The sequence below is a fragment of the Cololabis saira genome, chromosome 1 (genome assembly GCF_033807715.1).
Source record: "Cololabis saira isolate AMF1-May2022 chromosome 1, fColSai1.1, whole genome shotgun sequence".
Lineage (NCBI taxonomy): Eukaryota > Metazoa > Chordata > Actinopteri > Beloniformes > Belonidae > Cololabis > Cololabis saira.
The window spans coordinates 13207741-13230165 of NC_084587.1; the positions used below are offsets into that span (position 1 = coordinate 13207741).

General features: G+C 40.2%; 1 protein-coding gene across 2 annotated transcripts in view; it reads right to left on the reverse strand.

Annotated features, from left to right (window-relative positions):
* The window catches only part of ctnna2 (catenin (cadherin-associated protein), alpha 2), a 375232-nt gene that overhangs the window by 247244 nt on the left and 105563 nt on the right, over window positions 1-22425 (reverse strand). For both annotated transcript variants that reach the window (XM_061741302.1, XM_061741389.1), the window contains exon 7: window positions 20818-21021. In XM_061741302.1, the coding sequence (XP_061597286.1) occupies window positions 20818-21021 (204 nt within the window). The remainder of the gene's footprint in view (window positions 1-20817; window positions 21022-22425) is intronic.

Genomic DNA, 22425 nt, shown 5'->3' on the forward strand with positions numbered 1-22425 from the left:
TTTATCGACATACTTTCAGACTGCTTAGACTTGTTATAAATGCACATTATTTTTATTGGGCGAGATAATATGCATGAGTTGACATCATGAAATAAGTTCAATTTTTCTTTTCTTTTGAGTGAGGGCAATTATTTACAACCTTAAATGCAACAACAAAAAGGTGCTAGCGATGTTTAACACCAAGCTGCAGGATCATCCTAGGGGGATAAGGTGGTTGGCCTTCAAGTCGCCTGACAGAATGTGTTAAAAAAGTAAAAAAAAAACTTCAAGTATCAATGCATAGAAAAAAAAACTACTTTTCCTTTTAATCCATTCTATAACCACAGTTGATGGTTAAAAAAAAAAAAAAAAAAAAAACGTCTTTTTGCTTTATGGTATTTTTTTAATAAATCAGAAGTGTATGTACTTTTATTGGCCAGGTCACTGTAGTATCTGCAGTTTCACTGCAAATAAGCATTTTAAACTCAAAGCAACAATTTTCGTAATATAGCTGGTTGACCTAAAAATGTGATACTGATACATTCAGTATTTTGATAATACACACACAAACACATGTATTGACCCTTCAATTAAGGCCAGAAAATCCCACCATGGTCACTGAAATAACATGAAACTGACAAAAGTCAGAAAGTAATACATTGCTTTTGGTTCAACACAATTTAAAAAGATTAATAAAAATGCGGTGTTGAACTTGCTTGTGTCCTGTAATGAACATCACAGGTGTCGTCAATGTTGTAATCAGTCAGTTTGTCAATGTCTAGGGTGAAATGTCATCACTCTGCTGTTTGGTATCATGTTTGGTATCATGTTGTTCACCACACTGAACATGGACCAGAGAAAGCAAAGGAGAGAGTTGTTTGAAGAGACCAAAAAAAGCTAATTATAGCATTTTTAAGGTAAATGCTAGAAGACCATCTCCAAGCAGCCTGATGTTCCTGTGACTACACTTTCAAATTTCAAAAGTTTAGAGTCCACAGGAGTAAGGCCAACTTCCCTAAATGGGGCTGGAAGAGTAAAATTGAGGACAAATCGAAGAGACAGATAAAATGAATGGTATCTAAAAGAACTTCCAAAGAGATCCAACATGAACACCAAGGTCATTAGTGTCAAATCACACCATCCATCACTGTTTGAGCTTAAGTGGATGACAGAGAAGGACTCAAAATTCATACTGACAAGCCACAAAGCTTCTGGAGGAAATGTTTTTTGGATAAATGTGACAAAGCTGGAGCTTTTTGGCAAGTCAAATGAGCTTTATGTTCACAGACTCAAAAATGAATCATTCAAAGAAAGAACACTGTGGCTTCTGTGAAACATGGAGGAGGCTAAGTTATGTTCTGGGGCTACTTTTCTGCATCTGGTTCAAGGTGTATTTTGAATTGTGTAGGTACAATAAAATGTTAAGACTACCAAAGCATTCTGGGGAAGAACATAGTGGTCGGCATCAGAAAGGTTTGTCTCAATTGCACATCATGGGTTGCCCAACAGGATAACGCCCAAAGAAAATACACAAAGAATTAACACAGGACTATTCTGAAGTGGATTTCTATCAGCCTTGATCGAAATATAATTGAACTTAAAGGGGATCTATTATGAAAAACACGTTTGTTCTTGCTTTAACATATATAAAGTGGTCTCCCCTCAGCCTGCCAACTCAGAGAAGGAGGAAAGCAACCAAATTCTGCAGTGTCTGTACAGCCGCCCGGATGAGCCGTCCAGTGTGATGTGGATCTACGAGCCGTTCAGATTCTGCTCCCGTCGTTACGTAACGACAGGAGCGATGCGTGAAACCACGCCCACAACTAACTCTGGCTGTAACAACAACAACCACTCCGCTGACCGGAGCTTCCGCCATTTTCTACGCGTCATTCAGGCAGCCAATCAGCACAGAGCCTCATTATCATAGACTCCCCGCCCACTCAGCAGGGTTTCCGTTGTCCGGTAATTGCCGGACTTTGTCCGGTAAAATATGCCGAAGTCCGGTATTTTATAATCTCTCCGGTCAAAATGTCCGGTGAAAATACTCACTGGTGCTGCGGGACTAGAGTCCCCGGGAGTACCGCGGAGGGACACGCCGAGCCTCGGTGCCGGGAGCCGGGAGGAAGCGGAGCTGCGGCGCCGACATCCACGTGTGCGTTGATTTATGGTTCCGCGTCGCACCGACGCAGAGCCTGCGGCGTAGAGTACGCGTCGCCGCGTACCTTACACCGTAGGTTACGCGCAAGCTTCTGCAATATTTATTTATTTTTTGAAGTTACGCTCGCGGGTCAATTGACGGGACTTATTTTATTTTAAATACCCTGTTTTTCAATAAAAATACTATTAAATGACTTGCATTGATATTGTACTACTGCATATGATTTATTTTTAACCTCAATAAATTCATATAGCCTATGTGACCGGAATTTCAAACATTTGTCCGGTAAATTGAAACCCTGCCAGTCACATTGTCCGGTGCCAATTTTTTCTAGTGGAAACACTGCCACTCACAATCCTGCATAGATAATGAGGTTAGAGAATGGAAAGATAAAGACATGGCTCAGAGGCTGAATTTCTAATTTATTTAGCAAAAAAAAAAAAAAAAAGCTTGTTTTTAAGACATTCAAGGCCTGTTTAAAATAAGTATTAGATGCCATAATAGGTCCGCTTTAAGTTTGCGTGATGATGCCATGTACACACTTCATATTTTGGCTCAGAATGTTTCAAACACGGCGTTGAGGCAGAAACGCTCCAAAGTTTGGTTATATTTCCCAAAAAGAGGACAATACTGGGGCCAGTTGCAGCTATAGACTGTTTATAACAATGGGCAGAGCATTGGGTCACGTAACCCATTGGTTTCTGAGGACCGGTTTTGAAGCCCCTTTTCCTTCGTACAGAGCGCAGCCATGTCACTCAGCAAGCCCTCGGGAACACGCCCACTGCTATCAATCATAGTTAGCTTTGCTCCCAGTTCCTTCAGCCGAATCCCGCCAACATATCTGCGGAGCTACTGATGCATGCCATTCACAGTGGATGAGGAAAGATAAGGAAAACGATGCTTAAGCTGTGCCAGATGTTTTCTCTGCGAGGGCATGATAGCAATTATTGTGGAAGAAGAGTGAGAGTTAGTACACTGCATGAGGGAAATGCAATATGAAAGAGAGAAACTGACCATAAATATCTGTTAAAAGTCTCCAGTTTGAGTTGTCACTTCTTCAACATCTTGGGGACAGACAGAACTGGGCAGCTCCCTGAAGTGAAGTGACACTGGGCTAGTCTATACTTACGGTAAGTACGATAACGTTTCAGACTTACAAAAAAAAAAACACAATAGTTGTTCTACAACTAGCCACATAATGGGCATTTGTCATGGTTCAGTGAATCTCTGCATTGCACTAGAGTATTTTGCTTCAGATAAAACAACTTTTTTTGATAATTGCAAACTAAAGGGAAATTGGTGAAAAAAAGTGGATTTACTACAGACGGTTTCTCGCGTTCCATTGTGCTGTAAACGAGGGCTGGCTGACCGCTTGGGTCATATCACACAATTCACTTCCTTGAGCTGATTTTCAAACACGGTGGTGTAAATTTTCAAATGCTCCCTTTATGTTGGTTACGCATGATTACACCTGATAACTGGCGCTTCTATAGCTAAGCGCTATGAGCTTTTACACACCAAGCAGACCCAAAGAACAACCAGACCAAGGACTCAACCTTGCAGTTTATATGGGAGCATTACGGGACGAGATTATTTAAAACGAATAAATGGACAAAATTTAAAGTACAGCCCTCCCTCATGTACAAGAGTGTGTGTGTATGTATACACACACGCACTTTAGATAGATAGATAGATAGATAGATAGATAGATAGATAGATAGATAGATAGATAGATAGATAGATAGATAGATAGATAGATAGATAGATAGATAGATAGATAGATAGATAGATAGATAGATAGATAGATAGATAGATAGATAGATAGATAGATAGATAGATAGATAGATAGATAGATAGGGCTGAAACGATTCCTCGAATAATTCGAGTAATTCGATTACAAAAAATGATCGAGGAATTTTCTCTGCCTCGAGGAATCGTTTAATTAATTAATTAATTTATTTATTTATTTATTTTTTCCGTTTAATTTCACCAGCTCAAAGCCTCGTATTACGCCCGGACCACATTTAATGCGACACAACACGCTGACGCTGCGCACGTTAAAGGGGGGAGAAAGAGGCGGCGGATATGTTTGTTTTGTAACATGCCATGCTCAGGCAGTCTGCAATGGCCCAGATGGGAGACACATGTATTTCAGTGCTTAACTTTTATTTTTAATCCACGCTATATTCTTCTGGTCCGTTCTCCTATACGTTCCCCCTCTAAATGTTCCGCGTTAAATCGACGCAGAGCCTACGGTGCTCTCCGACGAGGGCGGAGAGCGGCGGTCCGGCTGGCGGTGCTGCTGCCATGCAGGCTCCGTTGCCACGGCTACGCCGTAGCCTACGGCGTAGGGTACGCAGCGACGCGCACCATTCTGCGTTGTTGAAACGCGGAACCATAAATCAGCCTTTACCCGGTATATAAACCTCTGTTCCCGCTACAGTTTAAACTAAAAGAAAAGGCAGAAAATGTCAAAAAAATAAAAAGGTAATAAAGCTAACTGGGTAGTTTTCATTTCATTTTATCTCTATAGTCATTCATGGATAAAACAAGCAGCACTGGTGCCTAATGTGCTCCAATACAGCAGGTCTCATAATTTTATTTTGAACACTGCCAAAACTCTAACTTAAAACTTAACTAGAACTTAAAATTTGCTTGACACAAATGAAAGTTCAATTGAAACACGTGGAAAAAACACCTAACATTTTAAGTTATGTCTGATATCAGGTGTAATGGCATTTTTAGGTTAGAAATAAGAACATTTCTTGGTAAGATCCTTAGTTTTTTGAGTGAAGGCAGTGAATTTGGTCGACTGGTGTAAGTTCAGGGTTTTTAAATGCACAGCCATGAACCTACTGTATTATATAATTGAGTCTTGATGTCAATTAACATCTAACATCGTATGTATATTTATAATTGCTCTTTACCTAAACAAATATATGTTTTATCCGATTACTCGATTAATCGATGGAATTTTCAGTAGAATACTCGATTACTAAAATATTCGATAGCTGCAGCCCTACATTCATTCATTCATTTATTCATTGGCCACTTTATTAGTTACACCTTTCCAACTTCCCGTTAAAGCTAATTTTGAAATCAACCAATCACATCAGCAGCAACTAAATACAATAAGGCATGTAGATATGATCAAGACGATCTGCTGCAGTTCATACTGTGGCTACTTCCAGCAGGATAACGCGCCATGTTATGAAGCGTGAATCATCTCAGACTGGTTTCTTGAACATGACAATGATTTCACTACTCAAATGGCCTCCAAAGTCACCAGATCTCAATCCAGTAGAGCACCTTTGGGATGTGGTGGAACGAGTGATTCGCATCATGGTTGTGCAGCCAACAAATCTGGAACAACTGCGTGATGCTATCAAGTCAATATGGACCAAACTCTCTGAGGAATGTTTCCAGTAACTTGTTGAATAACAAAGGATTAAGGCAGTTCTGAAGGCGAAAGGGGGTCCAACTCGGTACTAGCAAGGTGTACCTAATAAAGTGACCGGTGAGTGTAGACAGTGTTTTCGTTCATTTTTTATTCACGTTTCAAATACTACTTGAAAATCAAATACAAATTAATTTGCCCTCAACAAGTAAAGAAGCATTAACAATCATAATTCATTGAAGGGATCAACCCTCTTCAAGGGATCAGGCCGACATTCAAAGGTTGTCTGTTTGGATATTTTATTCATTTGCAAATCACAGTCAATAAAAATGCCTGGTTACTGAGTCCACATCCTGGTATAATGAGCTTAGCCAGGGCAGTGTAATGAGGCTGTGAAAAACTGTGAAAGAAGGCACATTATCTCTCTGAATAATTTATCTGTTTCCTCCTTGAAGCTAGATTATAGTCAAAGCAAAGGCCTTAGGCTCAAATATATAGTTTATTTCTCAAAAAGGCACAAATAGTCCATGGATAATCAAAAGTAATTTTCAGTAGTCACCTACTCCTTGTTTTTTGTTTGTTTGGATTTACTGCAATACTTTAACTTGATTTGGCAGTACAAGTGCCTTATTACTCTTGAAGGATGTGTTCCTGTGGCCGTTCCCAAGTTGCCCTACATTATGGAAACAGCTTAGGAAAAAAGGAGGGAGGCTGAGATAAGGTTCACATTTCATGGCAATGTTTCTCTCTGAAATAAGCCCGCCTCTGCGCGGGCAGGTGGTTGTAGAACAAGTAGGCTTTACTAATGTCCACTGCATACACAAGTTCATTTCTTATGTGGGGCAAATATTTACAGTTTCGTGCAGACACAACCAAGGTTTATTTTCAGATACAGAAATGTTCTGCAATGAAAGTTGAGGTCCAAGCTGCTTGAATATCTATTTTCGGCATAAAAATACCAAAACCTCATCTAATGCAACAGACTTCTAACTGACGCATAGCTTCGCAAAAAAAAAAAAGACAACCGCTGATTACTAGAGATGCACCGATCGATCAGCAACCGATCGGTATCGGCCAATAATGCCTCTATCGGTTTTGATCGGAGTTCTCAAAATAGTAGTTCAATGCAGGCCGATCCGATGACGTCTACAACAACAAACCGCCGCCTGGCAGTCTTTACAGAGCATCAACACTGAAAATTGGTGTCGCCGGTATGGGAGTTTTACAATGTCCGCAGTTTGCAAAGTGTCTGCAAAGGAGATACCCAGAGGAGGAATGTTCTAAAATAATTTAAACACAACAAAGCTGATAAAGACATTTGAAAGTTTCTCACACGAAGGAGTATATTGAGTTTTCAAAGTTGGCTGCCGCTAAGGCAGAGAGAGAAAATGAGCGTGCAGCAATGCCGCTAACTCACCTGTAACAGAGACCTATAAACAACAGCAGCAACAGCAAGAAAAAGAAGAAAATAAATAACTTATTTTAAACTAATAATTTATTATTTCAATAATCTTCACATAACTGCCAAGCACTCTTAAAGGGGACCTATTATGAAAAACACGTTTTTTCTTGTTTTAACATATATAAAGTGGTCTCCCCTCACCCTGCCAGCACAGGGGAGACAAAATACCATGGAATTCTGCAGGGTCTGCTCCCCCCCCTGACTGAGTCTTCCAGTGTCACGTGACCTTTTTTTGAGCCATTCTGAATCTGTGCCTATGGTGACGTCACCATAGGCACTCATTTCCATAGGTTCAGCCTCCGCTGCTGAAACCACGCCCACAACCAGCTCTCTCTACAGGCTGCAGCGGTCCATCCTTGAGCCAGTCGGACGCGGCGCCGCGGCGGAGCGGATCCGGGTTAAATCATCCAGTTTCCCGGGTGGTTTAGGAGCTGGGTCCTCGGAGGTCCGTCCCAGCTTCATCCTCCGAGATTTTCAGCCAAATCTGTCGGTTTGATCACCGGTAACGGGCGATGCGCCGCGGATGCGCTCCGGAGCCGATCCGTGCGCCCGCCGTGGGGTTGCGGCGCCCGTCACGCAGCATCCGCCGGGCAGATCCGGCTGAAATTCCGCTGGTCGGTCCCCGGGAGTCCCTGCTACCAGTCAAGGCCGGTTCCTGCGGTCCCGGCCGGTCGGAACCGGTCAGATTCCCCGGTTAAAGCCGCGGGGATGCGCGATGCGCCCCGGAGCCATGCTGGGCGCCCGGCGTGGCTCCGGGGCCAGCGTTCAGCATCCGCCGGGCAGATCCGGCTGAAATAGTGCATAAATGTTATGTATATACAACTCATATTTTATTTTTTTAACAATAAAGTTGCCATTTGTGAAAATTCAGTGTTGATTTATTTACAGGCTCGGGCTGCTCTGGCGGAGCGAGGTTTATTCTCCTCCCCTGCTACACGCCATTCAGGGAGCCAATCAGCGCAGAGCCTCATTATCATACCCCCCCCTTCCTTAAAAATGAGGCACAGAAAAAGAGGTTAGAAGCGGTAAAACTAGTGACAGGGCCCACAGGCTGGATTTCTGATTTATGTAGAAAAAACAAGCTTTAGATTGTTTTTAAGACATTCAAGGCCTGTTTAAAATATACATTAAATGCCATAATAGGTCTCCTTTAAGTGAAATAAATAAATAAGATTAAAAAAATGATTAAACTCTTTGGTAACCCTGGGTTACTGTACATACGTCATAAGGTAATGAATTCATATGCCTTTATCATCAGCCGCTTTATAGCGGATGCAATCGCTGAAGCTTTTGCAGGGCTTAATAATTAATATTTTTTTTATTTTAAGATTTAATTCCTTTTTCCACAGGAAAACTAAGGTTTATAGTTTACAACTTGTATCAACTCTAAGAGGGTGACATGTCTACTGTTGTCTGTGTTGTTGCACTGCACATGTGTTGTGTTGTACACACATTTATTACCACAAGAAAGCTTAAGCTAGTAAACTACATGAGTCTAAGTCGTCTCTAAGAGTCTCTAGAGGGTGAAATATTGCACATTGCTCAGCCTGCAATAAAACAGACAATTCATGATACTTGCTCATCTCCTCATTTTTATACCTAATAATACAATGTCAGTGTTGCGTACATGAGACAATAATATTCAAGGATTTATGGATTTCAAGCTGTGATCGGTGATTGGCAATATCGGGATTGACAGAAACTGCTTTTGGTGAAAGGTGATCGGCCCTCAAAATCCTGATCGGTGCATCTCTATTGTACTCTACTCTACAAATTACTATTAATCGATTAGTAATTATTGATCAGTGGTTAACATCAGTGACCTGCAGAAATGTCAGTCGTCAGTATAAATAATGCTGCAATGGAATTTACAAGGATTTTGTGTTTCTCTAGAAGCAGCATCCTTTATGTACTTGACCTGCAAAATTCTGTATGTAATAGATCTCAGATTGCATAAGGAGGGGGAGGGAATTAAATAAAAAGGTATAAAGTAATAAGGAACCAATGCCTCAAAAAGAAAAACAGCATTTTAAGAGGCAAGGCCTGAAAAACAAATCCTGTATCTAAAAATTTGACGAGTTAAGCAGAAAATGTCAGGACTAACAGGAAGAGACAGAAAAGTATTCACTCTCACGCATTGTGCATTTATTTTCAAGAAATAAGAACAGTCTGAGTAATGCAGGCACAAAGACAACAGAGGCCACAACCCCCCAGCAACCCAAAAGCGTCCTGCTGTGAGACAACCACAGAAGCAATGGTCTGCTATAATTGGTAACATTTCTGAAATAATTCCCATTCAAAATGCACTCACTCAGCAGACGGTGGTAACCAAGGATATGTACGCATAGTTAAGGCCCGGGGATCAAACTAGCACATTTGTAATTAGTTGACAACCTTTTTTACCCTTCAAAATTCATAAACCAAAGAGCCAATATAGCGGGAACAAAATTGTTCTTTCACGGCCAACATTTCTCCAGAGCAGCAATAAAATTGTTTGTATTTTTAGCATTTAGGTAGAGTAATGCAGCTATAAAACATCAATAATGCATTAAAAAAAGAATAAGAAGGAATGAGTTGTGTATAAAGTACATGACTTAACAGAACAATATTACTTTAAAAGGTCAGTGAGCTATAAAGCCAGCTCAAACAGTCCAGCCTCCTCTCAGTCCTCCCTGGCACAGTAGTCATTCATATTTTCCCAATAATTCAGGGAATTATCACCCTGATGTCAAGAAAAAAAACCATTTCAGACCTTTTCTCCATCTAAGTAATCACTTTATTAGCAACACAAAGATGGGTTTGTGCCATTATATGGACCCGGAGGGTGTAATGAAATCTGACTTTGGAGCAAAGTAACAATAAAATAAAAGTACAATGCTGACTAAGAATCAATATGAACATATTTTTTTTCTCTGTTTCTTTATACTGTAATTCCAATAAAGTTTAATATCTGGTTTTAATAAGGAATTTAGAAAATATTTCTAAGTTATCTACATCCTCCCATCAATCCATTCCCTTCTTAAGCATTCCTCATCCTGTACAGGCTGAAGACGGGGCTGATATCCATGCTCACTAGGATTCACATCATTATTTGTGGGGGTGTATATCTTTCTGACATGGTGCCTTTCTGTGTCGCATTTGCAACTGCAAGTTTACAAATGCATATTTATACATATTTCAAAACACACAGGCCTTTTTTTGTGTGTGAGAGAAAACTCTGCTTGCTTGATTGTCTCCAGAGTGCATTCAGATCTCTGCATCCATAACCCCAAAACACAGTGGCTAACATTGTTAAAGCCCAGGTTTTTGCTTCAATGTCTACTCACTTAATGACATTTGGGTTGATTCTAAAGTCTGATCCAACTATTGATGTCAATCATGTTAGCACTGGTCAAATCAGAAAGCCCTTCAGGGGAAACGGTACCGGAGGGAGGGGAGAGTGATGGGAGAGCCGGTCAGTTTTCTAACGACAGAGCTGCCAAATCCGAGAGTTTTTTTATTACATTAATATGTTGCTGGATAATTCTCTCTCATATCCTGATATGCCTTAGTCTAAAAACTCAATTAAAGTCTCATTTATTGGATCACCTCAACGGGAGACGGTGACACAAGTGTGGCTCAGACAGCAATTGTTTCTTGCCACCAGCCACAGAGGTCTCAGCTCCTTCTTTACCAACTGAGCAAAACATAATTGCAATGGAGAATACACCATGCAGCATTCTGTAAGAGCTACTGCTTGCGGATTTTGCAGGCACAGGGATTTAAAAAGAGCTACATCTTGGGTGGGTTCTTATCTATTGATACACAGATTACTTTATCAACGTTCAGGGCTTCTCTAAACTATGCAACACAAAGTAAAGATTGAAACAATAATTGATACAAGTTAGACATTATTAGACTTAATTATTAAGTCAAACCGACTGTCAGGAGAATTGTTCTGGCAGACAACTACAATAGGTTTGGATTCCTGTTTGGCAACAATCTGACAAACACTGCAAGAATTTAAAAAACAAGCGATGAGGGATCTAAGCACAGCTTTGTCCTTAGTGTGAGGGCATTCAAGTGTGGACCTTTCAGCAGTCAAACTTACTCAGACGATTTTGCTGCTAATTAGTATATACGGGACTCTTTAGAGAGAGGGAAACTGAATCGATTTTAAAACAGCTCTGCTTTACTGCTATAGTTTCACACCAAAGATGTTTGGGAGAACATGTACTGACCAATGTACACCAACACTTTCTGCAGGTATTTGTCATAAGCCTTTGTCAGATGACTTGATCGTTTTAAATGAGGAAAACATTCAAAGAAACCCAGGCTTAATCACCTGGAAAACACAGTTCATGTAAATAGCAAACGTGTGTCGATTTCAACCCTTATTCACTATCTGGGTATATAACATTATCTGTCTATTCCTGTTGATACTGTACATGTTACATGTTGGAAAAACTATAATGTGTCTTTGGCCGTTTTCTGTAGATATGAGCGCAAAAAGAAAAACCCAACCTAACTGACCAACTAAGCTAAAATAACACCAAACACCAGTGATGTGTTCAAGTGTTTCTCTACACACAACCTGTAAAACTTTAAAAGTGCTTTGGCAGTGAGGATCACATCACTTCCCATTGATATCAGCTCAAAAACAGGATGATGAAACTGCGGTAGCCTCAATCTCTGGCTGAAAACCAAACGTCCCAGTTCAAAATAACACATCCAAAGATACCTTCCAGATACAGCTGTGTATCTACTGTAAAAGAAATGTCAATACTTTCATTCTTTCAGCATGGTCCTAACTTTTTTTGTAAAGTATTTTTACAGGAGAACTAAGTATTGGTGTACTCTGATAGCTAAATCCATTCATGAAGCTGAAACAAAACAAAACAAAAAAAAGTTTAGGAAAACATCATGCCGATATACTAAGCACTAAAGGTTGTTTGTTATTTAAAAAGGTGTTACACTTGGCTTCCAATCAAGTTGGAACGGTTAATCATGAATAGGTTATTAAAATTAATGACTTGATTTCATTTGTACTATTTAGATGCCTGTATAAAGGCTAACCATTGCTGGAATAAAATTACTTAATATCATGCATACAATAAAATTGTATTGATTGTCAAATATGTATTATTAGGTATAACAGGTGTTGAACAGATATATATGATTACAATTTTTTTTAAAGATCAATTACTGTTTAAATGCCTGTGGCTGCGCTGCGTAACTAATGACGAGCTACAGTTACACGGTTTGGAGGCCACAACGTCAAGAATAATGCAGTCGCTGACCCGATGCATCAGTGGGAAAGAGACGCACCAAAGTTCAAGACTTAAGATTCAGAATCTTAAAGTTCCTTACTAAATCTGTATCTGCTGCTTAAATGTTTCACTGCAGGAAGTGTCTGAGCTTTGCTCCACCTGCAGGCTGCTGTCTAGATGAGATTCAGTCAGATGGGATGTTTGAGCCGTTTCCAGCTCAAACTAACAAAAAAGTGCTGGACACGAAGAGTCCTCTACGGGCCTGTTTTTTTTTTTTTTTTTTTTTTTTTTTTAATTTAATTTTTTCCTTTTCATTTGTAGCTGGTCCCTTTTTGCAGTACACCTCAGGGGTTGTCTTTGAACGAGCTTTCAAAGGCTGATAAAGCTAACTTGTTCAAAGTAAGTCGTTTGTTGGTGCACAGTGGACTGCCGCTTGTCATGTGGCGCATCAGGCACCGACAGATGGAATGGAGGGCTTGGGACACTATGGGAAAACAATGATTTATTGCTGGGGCTTGACGATGTAAAGGAGAGCACTGAATCTGAAATGACTATGAAGTGAAGACAACAGGGGGAAAAAAGAGTACAGGGAATCAAATGAAGAGAAAATCTGCACATCAAGGATGTGAATTTGGTTTTGTGTTAATTGTATGTATTGTACTCATACGAATGAAAAATACATTTTCAATAACATGAGCTGAAAATGAATAAGAAGAAAAAGAATTGAAGGAGGAGGCAAGAAAGAGTGAGTGAGAAGACAAAAAAAAGATTGCAAGTCCCAAAGCAGTGGAAAATCAGAGATGATGACGAGGTCAGTATTAGAGCTGTGGGTCACAAAAGTCTTCTTTTTAGGGCATAAGTGGTTCCTCATGCAAGACTAACCTACCAATGTGATGGAGATGGATCTTTAATGACATGCCAAATCTTACTGAGGCATTTTTTTTCTTTTGCATCGTTTGGTAAAATTGAGACCACTGCAATCAGTTACAAGTGGCTAAATTAAAGGAGACCCCTCCCTCAGTGTCCTAAAGTCCAGGTCAAATGTCTGAGACATTTATTGATCAAAACACCAAAGGGACACAGAAGAGAAGTTCCCTTTTCAGCTCTGTTCACACCAGCTTGTTTGAGGAGGTGGAGTCACTCCTCACTCGATGATCTTGCTTTTGGAGCCGTCCCCCAGGGGTCAGTCAATGAAATGCAACAAAGTACTAAAAATTATTAATCTGCCAATACTGTCAAATCAAAACATTTAAAATTTTTTTTTTTTTTTTTTAACATTAATTTGGATCAAAATATTATAACTTATCTTTGTTAACCATTTCTATGGAATATTTTTGCATCATATGGAAAACATCAGACATTAATCACAATGTTTGTTTTTGTTAGGGGTGCAGGGGAAATATATGCATACAATATGATAAAGTTTGTCTTGGCTGGATTAAGCTAAAGCTGGCCTCTTGCATGGATCTAGGGCTGGGCGATATACCGAGTATACTCGAGGTATCGCGGCTTCTACTATGTGCGATGCACAAAATGACTATATCGTGAATATTCAAGTATACATTGTCACGCATTTGATTTTAGCCGCGTGCATTAAATTACAGGCTTTTCTCACTTTCTTGTCTCGTCTCTCCTTCTCAAGAGAGATAAAACAAGCGCACCCTGTTACAGTACATATGTCAGTCCCGTGCGTAGCGGCAGCAGGTGTCGGCACTGCTGTCCGGGACCGCCGGTCAGTTCCACCTAACTTTCCCAAACTCGGCCTGTTTGTGCCGTGAGTTCATCCGCGCGGTTGCTACGCACAACGGACTCTTTTCAAACCACACTGGGACGGTTTAGTAAAGACGGGAGGGGATGTTTTCTCCTCGCACGACGCGCACGGCTCTCCGGAGAGCCGAGGAGCCGCTCAGTGCGACACGTGTCCGTGCGCAGCGCGCCGCCGAGCCTTTCTCTTCCAGAGCTGAGAAACGTCACCTAGTGTTGCTTAAATGTGGCCACATGAAATCATTCACTATCATCGAAACAAAGTCAAACAAGACTATATGACGTCATATTTCTAAAAGTAAGTGAAAGGGATGCAACGTAAAGGAGGAGAGGATGAAACATTGCAGTCCCTACACCTACAATAGTCTTCATATAAAGGTGCTCTAAAGCAGTGTCTCCCAACCTGGGGTCCCGGGCGCCCCCTGGGGGGGCGCCAGAGATCTCTGGGGGGGGGGCGCAAAAACTTTGTCTGCTTTGAAATTATGCAGTTGTAAAAATTATATTTGCGAATGAGTCATTCATAAGACATTGTTAGGAATAATTTATGAATGTCTTGAATATTTTTTGTTATTTATACACTGGTGACAAACACAGGAAATGATTTCATTCCTTTATTATATCATTACTCAACATTTAATCTACTCCGACAGGTTGTTAAAGGAAAAATGTAAAAAAAATGTTGGTCTCATAATAAAAGAGACATTTTTCAGAAATATATTTATTTCCTTTTATGTCCTTTTGTGCGTATTTTATACATTGGTGACATTGGAGAAAAACAAAGTCATATGTATACAGAGCAATGAATGTTAATTTTTTCAATTAAAGACTATTTTGGTGCTAGTACGTATGGGTCGGGGGGCCTGGCTGGTCTTAGACACAAGTAGGGGGGGCTCCAAGGAAAAAAGGTTGGGAACCACTGCTCTAAAGGGCCCTCCTGCTCAGAGCAGCTCATCCTGGTAAAACCGGGACCAGAAGATGTTCTTAGCAGATGTTCTTCAGACGGGGAGTCAGAGAGATGCAACGTGCACTTTCTGTTTTGAAAGACACTTTTTATGTTTGTGCCACTCACTGCTTAATAAATACAGTTTTGGTAAATTTGACTTAGTTGTGATTTCCCCCTTTTTACATGAAAGTTTAAAATTAGCATATATTAATGTAGTATGAACAAGAATGTTTTAATGTAGACATATAGAATCAATTAGGGCTGGGCGATATGGACCAAAAGTCATATCTCGATATTTTCTAGCTAAATGGCGATACTCGATATATATCTCGATATTTTTTCTGTGCCTTAATTGGGGTTTCCCCCAAAGCATTATAGCATAGCATCTCTGTTAGCTTCATTTTTTTCTGAGGCAAACCCTTAAAAAAACAGTCAGTTTTAATACAAAGCCTCGTGCCAAATGTCACACAGGTTCCTTTATTAACAGAGGTCTGCACAATATCAACATGTATAAAACAAATGAAATAAAAATAAACTGCCTGCATATATAGAATAAAAATGCTTCTTGAATAAAATAAAACAAATATCCCTTTCCTGCATAACAATTAAATTAAAATACACTGTGCCATTAATACAATGTAGACAGTAACAGGCAGACTTTTCCACTGAGGTTGACAGTTGTGCAAATAACAAAACATTTGTGCAAATCTCAAATAAAACATTCAAGTCAATTTGTCACAAAATAAGCTATATCAAAATCATTTTTTTAAATCGATATAAACGATATTGTCTCGTACCATATCGTGTTTGAAAATATATCGATATATATTAAAATCTCGATATATCGCCCAGCCTTAGAATCAATCATCATACTGATGTGATTGTAGGCATCGCATCAGCAAGTGTTAATTCAAGGCTAAGGAAAAATAATGAGATATACATCGTGACATGGCCATATGGATCCACTTTATTTGGAAATATCACAATTGGATAAAGATCCACTGACCCACACAAACACACACACACGCACACGCACACACACACACACACACCAACAAACATACTGAGTCACCCTGCTGAGCACACTGAGCCTGGCTGTATTTCTTACAGCTGTTTCCTGCTGCCAGCTTAAGGCACTGGCACATGACAGCGTGACACATGTGTACCAAGAATGTTCCAAACTTGTTCTGTGTTTCGCTTTGGGACCGTGACGGTGTGAGGTTTTATTCAATAAAAGCAGCTTTTGAATGAAGATTTCTGAACCACTAGAAGAGACAATGTGGGCAGCTGCTGGCTGTGCAGTTTATCAAAGCTGACTGATGCTTCTGGTCTCAGAGGACGAAATGAGCTCCACACACCCACAGGGTACTGGCGAACACATGAGCATCCATCACTCAAGTTTGATCTTTATGTGTGACTTGCTAACAATTAAGACATTTTTTTTTACATTTTTTACTTCAAAACTTGAGCAGACAAGCTGCGGCAAAGACAACCACCAACCCATAACCGCAATACAGCACCGAAGAATCTCATCAGTGAAAATAGGGCAGTTAAAGACATGCAGTTACAGCTGCCTGTTAATCTGCAAGAAAGAGTTTACGGCTTTAAGCACACAGCTGCCAGAAGCTCACCAATACCAAGCGCTGCCTCCGTTCCCTCCCTGAGAGGATAGGTGGAGTCACGGCCCAGTATATTTGTTTTCCTTCTCTCTCTTATTCATGGTTCTAAGAATCATTTTCTCTTTCAGGACTGGGACAATGAAAGGAAGGAGAGGAGATGATCTAATGTAGTCAGGGGGAGCACATATAAGTACACTCATTTTACCATGTGTAATCAGTCATCCCAATTGTTGATGGAGCATTCTACATGGCAACCCCCACAGGAGCCGCGTGAGCTGGGAGGCCATCAGTCTCCCTCTAATGATCGCCCTACCTCTCGACTCCTGTTTAGTTTTATGTGCCACATCCAGCTAACTGTGACATTTGTGTGCTTGCTATCACACTCCCTAAATCTTTCTCTCTGCTGCTCACAGTTTTTTTGTAAAGTTGCCCCCTTTTCCAACTGCCATGGTTTCTGGCTATGGCTATATTCTGCCCAGGCTCCCTTGACCCAAGCTAGTGATGCATTACACCCCCCGATCAATTGATAGATTGGCCCTGTCTGAGCTACCGTAACTAAATCAGCTGCTCCTGATGATTCAGCATCAGCCAGGGAGCCGAGCCTGCTGTCACCAATCACAGATCACCAGCATCTGAGACAGGTATGGACATTCTCCTGTCACTTGAACCTAATTTATTGCCAGCTACCACATTGATTAACCTTGTGCTGTGCCTCAAGCGCCGTATAAAAATATGTGTGTTGGGTGGGAGGGGGGGTGCTGTATGAAGGCAGAGGAGGAAACATTAAAGCAACTGTGTGTTTACACTACTTTAGTAAACTTGGGGGGAATAAAGAAAGAAAGTGTACTTAGAATTATTAGCCTAAGTGAAAAATTATTTACTTCTCACGCAACTTTAACACGAGTGAGGCACCTACAAATACGTGTTACCCAAAGAAAACACTGCCGGATTTGTTTCGGTGGCTAAATTGTTATAAAATTCCAAGCAGAAAAGTCTGTTAATGTTTATGTGGAACTGCCCCACAACCACCTGCTCAGCTGCCTCGCGTCCCTCATTACCTCCCAAGTAAATAAGCACTATGGTCCATTTCCCTTTTCCCTGAGCCAGATTATCTATGGTGCTCCACCAGCCGTAACACTCTGACCTTGACTGACCTCCTGGCCATTCTGGACTATCGCTCGTCTCCGCCAGCCTGCTGACTCTGCCCCTCTCGCATCACCACCACTGTGTCTGCCTGCTTTAACTTAATGAATGTCGACCAGTTTAGTCAACATGAGAACTGTTTAAGCTCTTCTTTTTTTTTTTTTATACATTTTTCTTCATAGAGCAGTTTGGACCTGTAATATCCGAGGACTGACATTGTAAGTCATCATCATCAGCAGAACAGATTGTTTATGAGGTCTAAGTGCCTCAGCTTGTGATTTCTTAATTAGATGAAAAAAGCAACAAAATACGATTTGCTATGCGCGTCTTTTTGCTGTGCACTAATTGAAGGTATTGCTATCATAAGGTCATATACCATATGGAATCCAGTTTATTCCTGTTTTGTGTTTCCCTTGTCTCTAGCTGCAACTCTAACCTCAGTAGGATGTTGAGCTTAAAAAAAAAGAAACTATTTCGCTCATTGTGTCTCTATGATTTACTCTTTGTTCTTAGCTTGGACAGCCAGAGGCTGTCAACAATCTCCCAGCTGTAGCCTCTGAAACACAGCTCATGGACCTAATGAACCAAGGCACAATTACTTTAACAAAAAGCAGCCATGACTTAAGAGGGGGAGAGAGCATGTGGGTGTTCAGAAACAGCCCATATTGTGTGGAAGCAAAAAAATCACAAGAATTGAAAATGGAGCTGCCAAAATAATCCAACCTGGGCAGTGGATGTGAACCGGGCACATTACAAATGTAAACGATGGGATGGAAAGGGGGACAATTACTTATATCTATACCACTGACTAGGGATGGGAATCGAGAACCGGTTCTGGTTGAGAACCGGTTCCCAGGGTCCTGTTTTTTGCAAACGATTCCAGTGGGCGCGAATGACGTCACCACACACGTTGCATAGTTATGCAACGCGCGCACGCGCGGGACAAAGCGGCATAAACGCTTGAAAGTTTGGTTACATTTTTACCAAAAAGGATGACAACAGGTCGACAATACTTGCAATGTGGACATTTCAACAAAGGGAGGAAACTGTTAGGGCTCGGCTGGTGCTTTCCTCCGCAACCCGGTCTCTGGGAGCGCGGAGTCAGCCGGCGTGTGGCAGGAAGAGCCGCGCGCTCGGCCACGCGGACGGCGGAGCTCGCTCCTGACACAGCTGCAGCGCATAAGCTCATCTATGGGAGAAGTTAAAGAGCATCTACCGCTAGCTTCTCCTTTCAACAAGGCAGGGAAGAGTATCAGGCCAGAATAGATGAATGTCACCAGCAGTGACTAAGTTTGTGGTGTTGAACATGTTACTGGACATTCTTGTGTAATTGCCACAGAATAATTTGTTGTATTTAGTTCATTTCTACAGAAGAATATTTATTTTATTATTATTATTTTAAATTAAATACATATTTTATATTACAAATTATTTTGTGGGGACCCCTGGCACCATCAGGGAGCCCAAGCCTGGGGCGTCTTAAGACCTCCCTTTTTTTTCTTGCTCAAAGATATAAAACAAAGTTGATGCTAATCAACCTGTTTGTTCTCCTTTTTTCCAAATGAGAATCGATAAGAGAATTGATAAAGAATCGAATCGTTAAAGAGAATCGAAAATGGAATCGGAAAAATCTTATCAATTCCCATCCCTACCACTGACTATCAAATGTGCTCAAATCCACAAAATATTTGTATCGTGTGCATGGGATACAACTCATCTACAAAAAGTTTGTAGACTGCAACCAACTGAGTACTGTGCACAACTCGTACAGTGCTCGCATGTAAAATGCTTTCTGAAGCCAGTCTGGGATTTGGTTTTCCAAAGTTTTGATGTTGAAACAAATATGGCAAGTGCCTAAGAACAAAATAACAGCGCGCATATAAAATTGACATAAAATACAAGCCATGTGCAAGGTCAGTGAGAGAATCTGCAGGAGCGCCTCATGCTATCATGCAGGTCAACACAGCCCATCTGGCTCACAGTGCACAAACAGGTGGTTTGGAGCAGAATATAAAATCTGTCTTGTGCGAGGATTAAGCACCATCTTGGCTGGTCCCATGATCAGCAAGTCTTCTATTCAAAGTCTTTAATCAAACCCGTTTCTCTAATGCACAAATCAAAACTGCTGACCCAAAGGATCAGATTCGCTGCATGGCAACATGTATCAAAGCAGTCTGTGTGCGTGTGTGAGAGGTTGATTTTTTTTTTTCTCAACACTAACTGACGCAATTATGTCTTGGTCTTGGTGTAGAGTTTTTAACCTCTGATCTTGGCATGAAAGTAAAATCCTTTTTTACAATACTGATACAAAAAGGTGATTAAAACGGTTGCATGTTTATACCGTATATTGGAAAGGTACTGTTTCTAATTTTCAAAACAGTGTGTTATAAAACATGTAGCTGGGGTTGTCTGATAATAGTTTACTTTAATATAGTTTGATATACTGGGATTATGTGATTATCAACAGAGCAATGTGCCAAGAAAAAAAAGAAGAAAACAAAAAAAGACACGAAGCTTATAACATCTATTTTCAGCATGTCAACGAGCAGAGTTTCATCAATATCACACTTCACCTTGCACCATCTATTATTTCTCAACTTCAATCTTGTTTTCAGTACTCGGATGTATAAAGCAAAAATGAATGCGGGGAAATTTCGAACATATTCTACTTGATGTAGACTTTGCACTTTCCATTAACGTGTAGCACCATGGACAGCTCCTTCTTTCTGTCATCAAATCCATTTATATAGCTCAATATCCCAAATATGTCTCGGCAGGATTTCTAATCTGCACAGCGAGTGAGAGTTCTGTTCTTATGCCCTCAAAACAGATAAAGAAAAAGTGTCTGTAAGAACGACGGTGGGAGAAACAGTGCAAGAAAAACAGAGCAGCAATACCTACCTGATATGACAAAAGTATAGAGATGTGTACTAGGGGATGGTTTTGTTCACCACCTACAGACAGAAATGTCTGAACGCGTTCACAAAGACACAATAAAGCTGCTATAGTGTAGCGCGGCAGCGTACGTGATGTCAAACAAGTACACACACACAAAGCAAAACCGCATCAGAAAATAAGTTTTGAATAAAATGGGTGAACTCACATTGTTCATGTACTCGCTCAACAAGTCTTGAAGGGCCTGTCGAACAGCGTTGCATTCAGCCACGATGCGTTCACGGCGGTCGTCACGTGTGCATGAAGAGTCAGCCATTAACGCCGCACCGCTGATGATGCTCTCCAAGCGTTCCTCCAGTGAAGGCCTGAAACGAGCCTCGCTGAATGTCAGGGGGTCCAGAATTATCTTGTTCTGCAGGACAAAAAAAGAAAAAAAAAAAGCACAAGGAGGAGGTCAGAGCAGCTGTAGAGGCCCCACTGGCTTAAAGCAACCCCAGGGGAGGGACGAACCGAGAAACTGCATTTTATGATAAGTTACGATTCAATTCTTATCTTTATTGACTTAGAAAAAAAATCTGTCAAGTGTCTTGTAAAAGGATCCCTGCACTAAAAGACAGCAGCATTTGTCTAGAGGGAGCAATATGTCAAAATAGATCAACAACTGTTATCTGCTGACCATATACAAAAAAATAAATAAAATACCACATGGCATTGTGCTACTGGGATGCTTGCACACTTGCACAGTGGTGTAGACCATTATCTACTTAATTCAAAGGCGTTATTATTAGAAGAAAGAAGAATACACATCATTAAGGCTTGGATCTTGTGCATACTGAAAAAACTGTCAGAGAAAGCAAGTAAACATTAGATATTCAAGCTGCATTTCCCACCCAGAAGGGAGCAGCTTCTTTAGACAAGAAAATGCAAATCAAAATGAAAAGCGTCACTCAACCATTATAATTTAAGGGGTAACCTAAACTTCAAATCTTTATTTGTGCGTACAACAAAATAAGTTTTTGTGTATCAGTTTGTGGAATTAAACTGTGGAATAGTTTGAATTTGGAGTTAAAAGAATGTACAAACATAAAACAATTTAAGAAGAAATATAAAGAAATAGTTTATTTGAGGTATAAAAGTGAAGACTGTGTTTAAAGATCACGAGCTGTGTGTGTTCTGCTATTTCTTCATGTTGTCTTTGTATGTTTATATACTTATATATACGTATTATATTTATATCATAGTTATATTTATGATAGAGCTTACATCTGGTATTAAACAGGTTATTTTTGTAAAAATGATATATATGAATACAAATTAGTGTATAGTATAAAAAGTAAATACAGACATATAATTTATGTTTAATTGTGGAAAGGGGGTGATATTAAATAAGTTTATACTTCCCCCCACTCCTTTTCGAACATGTAACTGAAATATGTGTTTTCATGCTGTTGTTTTTTTCTTCATGTGGTTGAATACCCACCTGTATTTGTTTTCTTATCTTTTTTCTTGTTTTTTATACATGTTCGAAATAAACAAAAGCAATAAACCATGTAAAATGTGAACATATGGGTATATTGAAAACATTGTTCTGAATGATCGTGCTTATACAGACAGTACCTTCCATTTACATGTGAAATTAAACATGTGACATACCCATGCTTTACTGTGGCATATCTCCTAAATAAAGCTACAGTTTGACCACAGTTATTGTATTTTTCTACTAAGACATTAGGATCCACACAAGCTTTAACACAAACTGAGGAGGAATTACTTAAACACTAAGAAGAGAATTTATGAATGTATAAAGATTGCTGAA